The sequence below is a fragment of the Varanus komodoensis genome, unplaced genomic scaffold (genome assembly GCF_004798865.1).
Source record: "Varanus komodoensis strain SLA01 unplaced genomic scaffold, ASM479886v1 scaffold35, whole genome shotgun sequence".
NCBI classification, from domain to species: Eukaryota; Metazoa; Chordata; class Lepidosauria; order Squamata; family Varanidae; genus Varanus; species Varanus komodoensis.
Genome location: NW_025335856.1, coordinates 9,200,873 through 9,208,638, shown reverse-complemented (window position 1 = coordinate 9,208,638; position 7,766 = coordinate 9,200,873). Strand labels below are relative to the sequence as shown.

The window sequence follows — 7,766 nt, the reverse complement described above, 5'->3', positions numbered from 1 at the left end:
GAGAGAGAGAGAGAGAGAGAGAGAGAGAGAGAGAGAGAGATCATAAACCTTATAGCAGATCATTATCTCTGGCTCAATCGTATCTTTGGTCCTATAGGAAGACCAGGCATGGCACAATATTAAGGTTACTTGCTCTATCTACCAATTTGAAATCAAACATTCTTTGAGAGCAAGCTATTCTGTCTGATCTACCAAAGTCAGTAAAATGTCTCACAGTGGCTCGGCAAGCTTGCATTGCACAGATAAAGCACAACAAGCCCTGGGTATATGGCATGAGGTGCTAGAGAAATCCAACTAAAATATTATCTGTCTCCACCAGAGCCAGATGCAGAATAGGTCACAGTGCCTCTCCTGCCTGCCTGCTCCCCATACGAAGAAAATTTATGGAAACCTTGTGCAACTGCAGAGGGAAGCCACTGCTTAACATGCAGGTTGGCCTCCCTCTTCTTATTGATTTTAAACCCTTGAAGTTTCCAATTTTCCTAATGCTCCTGAGTAATTGGCAACTCTGCTTTGGATTCTGGCAGGCTTCCTCTTCCATTTCCATGACTACCAGGATGCCACACTGACAGAGCACCTCTACTCCCTCATGAGCATAGCTATATTTGGAGCGGCCCTTTGTGCCATGCTGGAAGTGTTCCTCCGAGATCACACCATCCTGGAGCTCTTCAGAGCCAGCCTGTTCATCCTCCAAGGATCCTGGTTCTGGCAGGTCAGTGGTCCTTCTGCCTGAAGAATTGTGAGGGGGGAAGGAGGAGGATGCTTTCAGCTGAGAATGATGCATCCGGGTCCACCACGGCCTTAAATCAGCGGTCTCGAGGCTCCTTGCCAGGGTGAGGGAGCTTGCCTTAGGAGAAGTGTTGCCATGAGAAATGCATTAAGATAAAGGCAGCTGTTAAAGTATCCAGCCACAGCAGAGACAGCCCACTGAGTCCCTGCTTAATTGCCTCCCCTGGAAAGAGTCCAAGCCATTCGGACTGCCGAGGGAAGGAAATGCTGCAGTTTTGCTGCTCTGGGTACACTCGGATCGCTCTGAGGAGGGCGAGGAGGTTGCCACTTGCAAGAACATGTCAAGGATCTTGACTTGCGTCTTCCCTGCTGAAAAGGGGACACAAAAGCAGTAACAGTAACTCATGTAGCGGTGAGCTTCCCTGAAAGTGGGTCCTTCCAACCCAACCACAGTCTCAAGGGCAGAACGGCATGTGGTGCTGAACGGGCCATGCAAGTAGCAGCCGCGGGGAACCAGGACTGCAGCGAGTGAGAGGGAGGTGCGCCTGAGCCCTGCGCAAGGGAATGCTGCTCTCCCAACTCTCAGAGCTACACCCATGGGAGCTCCCCTTAGCATGCAAACAGTCGCTCCAAAGGGTTGATTTTTTGGAGAACCACGAACCAAGGGGGGAGCGGGGAGCCCACCTGGCATCCTGATGCTGGGTCCCGTCTCCTTCCACCTCCTGGCAGCTGCTGTTTGAAGTTACAATAATGTTCTGCACAGCTATTTCCCATCACTTGCACGGCCCACTTAAAGCCATGGAACTTGGTTCGGCCATTTAGTTATTTATTTCATTTTTAGCCTGTCTTTTCCTCCAAGAAGCCCAAGGTGATGCGAATGTCCTTCTTCATCTCTCCTTTTTTATCTTCACAAAACCCTGCCACAGCAAGGTTAAGCTGCAAGCTGCTTAACTGACCAAGAAATGGCCACAGGTACCCAGTGAGATTTATAGCCAAGTGGGAGCTACAGCCCGCATCTCCCAAATACCAGCTGAGCACTCCACCCGAACTAGTGAGTCCTTGCGAGTGTATTCCAGGGATGACTGGAGCCAAAGGCAAGAGATGGGCGCCAAGGGCTCACAAAAGGCCAGCACAGTTTAGTTTAAAGCACTTCCTGGCAGTCACTAAGCCTTAGCGATGGCCTTTCCACCTTTTAGAACGGGAGAGAAAGGGCACAAAGCTGGGAAACCACCAAGGATCAATATTTGAGGGAAAGAGATGGCACCAGGGCAAGGAGAATGGCCCATTCACAGCTTACCTACCCCTTCCTTAAGTCCACCCAGTTTATTCTCATTCATCTGCACGACATATGCAGGATCCAGGACTGACCTGCTCTTGCTCCTAATCAAATGCCTGGCTTCTCACACTGGAATTATTCCACACACTCTTATGCTTCTGGGTGATGAACTTTCCTCCTTGCTTCCTTCAGGTTGGGTTTGTCCTGTACCCACCATGGGGAGGTCCAGGCTGGAATCAGGCGGATCCTGGGAACAAGAACTTCCTCACCATGTGCTTCTTTTGGCACTACGCAGTCGGTCTTCTCTCTATGGCAGTCAGTGGTTTTTTTAGTCACCGGTGAGTGATGAGCAGAAAGGAGCAGGGTGCGCTAGGCACTTGGAAGAGGTGGGCTCAGGCCCCGGGGACAAAATCTGCATAAAAAGTGCTCACGTGTCTTCATCTTTATATGAGCAAATGTTGAAATAACTCCTGGGATTGAAAAGGTTTAATTGTGTGAATTTTAATGCTGTGAGCAGCCTAGAGTCTCGGTCCCTGGGGACTGGGGGCAGGGGAGTATAAATATAGTTATAAGTGTCACTGCAGGAGAAGCCAGTCAATTTTTCATCCAAATAATCACAAATAAAATGAATTCATTGATTCGCTTGCACCCTACCTCTGGTTATCTCAAACTAATGGAAAACATTTTTGCCTGAGCTTAATGGCTGTGCATGGAGGGATTCGAAGGGGGGGGGGATTAACCCTTTCTTCATCAGCTACAAACTCCCTTGAAAAACTTCCCTCTGCATGGCAACTAAGCTAAGAAAGAATAATGAAACTCAAGGCCCTTGAGAATAGATTCAGCACCCTTGGGAAACACATTTGTACTAGACTCTCAGGCAAAATCCAATTTTGGATGCTCCAAAAGTTGCAGCGATTGGAGTGCTTTCTAAAGGAGCAGCTAGCCATGGCTGGCCAGGGATAGCTGGTAGGAATTTACACACCCAAACTGATTTATTTAGTTAATTAATTAATTCGATATATACAGATATGTAAGGCACATCTGTGAACTGAATGAACCATCTCCTGGAAATGAACATGATTGGCTGAAACTGTTCTTAAATGTGCAGCCATCTGAAGATGGGGGTGAAGTGGGGGCTGCCTGCTCTGATTTATCTTTTTTGAACAAGGTATATGGTTTGAAGTCCTCCCTGTAAAACATGATTGTGTTTTAAAAATTCTGCCTGCTTTCTCACCCATCAATACTTCAAAACAGCCTACATCAATACCAAACCATTCAGTTTATTTGTTTTGGCCATCAGCCACCACACAGACGTAAGAAAATAAGAAAATAGCTGCTCCATTGGGCAATAAACAGAGAAATGCACACAAAGGAACCACACAGAGTAACAACAGCTCGATGTCAAACAATACCCAATCAACGGCAAGCAGCGCTATTGTTTTTCGCACTGGCCAAATCCTTTTTATTTTGCCGTTTATTTTTGTGATTTATTTTGCCAATCACAGCAGAAGTAGCCATTCCATAGAAACCTCCTTGATAGAAAACAATATCCCATAAATCATTTACCACTATAATAAAGCTCTCCATTCTCAGTTCCAGATCTGCCTTCTGTTGTGGAACGGGGGCAGGGGTGGAACACAAGCTGTTGTCAAACGCACGCCACTTGCTGAACTGGATTTCTTTCTATCTGTTGAATATATTATCTTTTTGCCGGCTGGGATTCTGCAGGTGCAGCAATGAATGTGGAACAAACTACGAAAATATTGATGTGGAACTGGACTTATCGTGCTGCTTGTGGAAGAACAGAACACCTGATCCGGTTCTCCTCCCAGAGACTGGCTTGGAAGAGAAGTGAAAAACGGAACAACTTTTCCTTGAGGACATTTTTACTAATCTCCACATTTTGGCAGACATTTTCCATCACTCTTGATATTAAAAATGCACACTGGTTACTTGGTCCATGGTGAAAGGGAAACAGAACTATCATTTTATGTGTAGCGAGAACATACCTTACGGGCATAAACGCTTGTCCCCTGTGGCAGATGCTCCTAAGCTTTCAAACCCTAAGGTTGATGGGCATCCAACACAAGATGTGGAGTGAGGCAGTGGTGAGCCCCAATATTTCCTCCAGACAGCTATTTGTGGCTGCCTAAATTGAGCACCAGTCTGGGGGAACAAGGTGCCCGGGATGCTGACTGGAACTGGCAGACTCCTTAACCCCAGCTTCCTTCACTCCCCGTGCATTGGGCAGTTGTTCTCGGGGAGTGTTTCTGGATCAGGCTGGCTCAGAGTCTTTGGGTGGCAGGGGGACAGCTTGGGGAGCAGAGGCAGCAGTGGCAGAATGGCTCATCTCCTGGCCACCACCCCCAGGTGTTCAGGCAGCCCCTGGGAACGGCCGGAGTCTGCAAGTGCCAGAAGGGGGCAGGGGCCCAAGGAGCCAGGCGAGCCTGGTCTGATCCTTGGCACATCCAGCTACAGCGGCTGTGGACAGCTAGGCTTGCCTGACTCCAGAATTACTCAAAAAGGGGACTCTGGGAAGTAGCTCCTATCTGGGTTCCATGAGCCACTCTGTGCATGCTCAGAGACTCTTTCTTCACTGGCTATAGTCTGCTGGATGTATATCCGAAACAAAGAGCTTTTGCCAAAGAGCACTCTGCTGCTTTGAAAGAGGGTAGAGGGAAACCTCTCTCCCAACATCACGCCTAGAGTCTCACAACTTGCAAGAGACTGGAGTTCCCGTCTGGAGGGGAAACCCATGATCACATGGCAATTTAGCCATGTGTGGAACAGGGGCTGTGTTGGACCAGGACACAGGAGATCTAGGTTCTAGCCCCACTCGGCCATGAAGCTCACTGGGTGATTTTGGGCTAGTTACTGACCTTTCGGCCTACAGGGTTGTTGTTGTGAGAATGAAATGAAGAGAAACTTTTAGGCTGCCTAGAATATTCTGGCAGCGGAAGAAGGCTGGGGTATAAAGGTAATTTGAGAGTAAGAAAGAACAGGAATGCATCTCACTGGGAAACCTCGGGCCAGTTACTAGCCTAACCAATTCAACCTAGCCTTCCTTGCAAGGTTAGTGTGAAGATGACATGGGCAGGGAGAGAACCATATTCACTCTGCCTGAAGCTACTCAGAATAAAAAGGACCCATTGCTTTAGTTCTGCAGCACATGCTGCTGCCCCACTACACTAAGGAAAGGGCTGAGGGCAACGCCTCTTCTTCCTACCAGCAAGCAGGAGCCAAGCTGCTACAGCCGGGAGCCACCAATTTGGTGGAGGTGGGACACATTCTTAGAGGGGAAGGCTTTCGGCAGCTACCAGTCCCGATAGCTCTCTGTGCTACCTCCACTTGCAAAGCCGCTGCCCATACCCACAGCTGCCGCTGGGCAACTTGGACGGGAGGGTGCTGTTGGACTCATGTGCTGCTTGCGGGTTTCCTGTGGGAAACTGGATGGCTTGCGTGTGACCAGAATGGTGGGCTGGACTGGTCTGACCCTGCAAGGTTCTCCTTGTGTTCTCTCTGAGGGAAGGATACACCAATTTCAAAGCTGTTCATTAAATTGCTAGCAAAATCTATTATCTGCCTGCCCACCACAAGTTATTCAAGTCATTGGCCATGGAGCTAACTGGATGACTTTGGACCACTCACAGACTCTTAGCCTAACCTACCTCACAGGGTTGTTGTGAGAATAAGATTGAATTTTGTAAGCCACCTTGGCAGAAGATAAATATAATAAATCAGAAAATCTCCATTCACTATTTGTTCACAAGGGCATTTCTGAGAAAGCGATCGTGTTCCTAAAGCAGAAGTACTATTTTAATCCTTGAGGACCAACTTACATTGCAGGACCATGCAAATCTGTTGCCATCTCCTCAGAAGGATTCCTCATTTAATTAAATTGAATTTACTTCTAAAGCATGTATAAGATTGCAGTCTTAAAGTCAATAGAGACACACAAGTCGACATAGTCAACGGTGTGAGATGCTAGGACTTGCAATCCAATAAGTGGAGAGACACAGGTCCCTCAGTCATTTAACTACAGGTAGAGAAGCATGAAGGATAGATATGGATTGATATCTAAGCTCAGTCTTGTGCCCAGCAATGTTCCACACATGGGGAATGGGGAATAGAACAAGCAGTAACAAGAACCTGCTTGTAGGCCAATCTCTCCTTTTCAAATTTTAAGAAAAAATAAATGGGGGGGGGGGGACAAAAAAGCAAGGCAAGAATAAAACTGAGAAATTACAAAATAAAGCCTCATCAAACTCAGGGGCAAAGCTTTTATCATACAAGCACTACACCATAAATAACTCTATTTTCTTGTCCAATGTTACATCGTGTCTTCATTCAAACTGGATCTAATTTTGTATAAACCAAATAACTTTAGAATAGAACTTCAATATGAGAATGATACAGGGCTACTAACCCAAGACTACACAATGAGCATAATGGCTTCTTGATTTGACTGAAATATGCCTGTAATGGTTCTAACCAACAACCATAATAAATAACAATCCAGAGTATTTCTCACCATTGGGCATATGTAATTAACACTCTTTTGTAGAACAGATGATTAGACTTGTCCAACATTCATAACACTGTTTGCATTTAACCTACCCTGTTCATATTAAACAATCAGTTCTGATTGATTTCTTCCATTTTTGTTATAAATTCACCTCAAAATAACTCAATAGAAAATGCATTTCATGTTATATTCAGCAGTCTGGCTGAATTTTTATGTCCCCTTAGCAAAATATTGCAACTGTATCATGCAATTCGATACTGCCAGATTTGCATCTGTGTGGGAGGTGGCTACTCTCACAATGCATCATGTATTTATCCAAATTATATTGCTACACTGTCCAATGAAGCTTTCAGGCAGTTCACAACAGTTATATACATTGTGGCAAATGGCAGAACTGGTTAGAAGTTGGCAACTTAAGACGCGATCACCACAATTTCCTGACTTAGTTCATACCAAGCAAGGGAAAAAACATGCAAATACTAGGAATGCCCTTTCATTGTTTCGAAATAAGCATACGTACTATGTAACTACTGTAATGTATTTTACAGGAGGTTTCATTTGAAGGCTCTAAAGTATATCCAGTTAGTGAAAAATGCAGCCAGAACTGTATAATTGTGCAGGCCAGAATTGTATAAAAGCAAACTTTTCTCCAGTTGCATTGGTGATTAGAGTGTTTCCAAGCCCAGTTCAAAATACTGATGTAAACATACCAAATGGGTTCAAATCAAGCTATTACAAGACTTGATCTTGCCTGTTCATCCCGACCAGTTTCAGAATTCTTGCTTGAATGGTTGCCGGGAATATAATTAAGCTGGCAAGCACAGGAGAAAGGTCCCCTTGGTGGTGGTCCTGGAACATGTGCAGCTGGTTTGTGTAGCTCGGAGCTGTTCATTTATCATATGTATATGCTGCCCTATAGCCCAAAGGCTCTTAGGGCAGCTCACAATAAGAATCATAAGCAACCAGGATAAAACTGGAGAGCCAGTGTGGCGTAGTGGTTAAGAGCATGGGACTGGGACTCAGGCGATCTGGGTTCGAGTCCCCGCTTGGCCATGGAGCCAACTGGGTGACTTTGGGCCAGTCACAGACTCTCAGCCCAGCCTACCTCACAGGGTTGTTGTTGGGGGGATAAGATGGAGGAGGAAAATGAGGTAAGCTGCCTTGAGCCCTTTGTAGGAAAAGGACAGGATATAAATCGTGGGGAAAAAAACAAAACCATAAGAATTAAAATAATAA

The 7,766-nt window shown here is 46.0% G+C and overlaps 1 protein-coding gene across 1 annotated transcript in view; it reads left to right on the top strand.

Annotated features, from left to right (window-relative positions):
- The window catches only part of LOC123028073 (transmembrane protein 45B-like), an 8,333-nt gene extending 4,378 nt beyond the window's left edge, over window positions 1–3,955 (top strand). The window contains exons 3-5 of the mRNA XM_044439578.1: window positions 528–712; window positions 2,198–2,343; window positions 3,734–3,955. Coding sequence (XP_044295513.1) covers window positions 528–712; window positions 2,198–2,343; window positions 3,734–3,860 — 458 coding nt within the window. The 3' untranslated portion in view covers window positions 3,861–3,955. The remainder of the gene's footprint in view (window positions 1–527; window positions 713–2,197; window positions 2,344–3,733) is intronic.
- The last annotated feature ends 3,811 nt before the right edge of the window (window positions 3,956–7,766 follow it).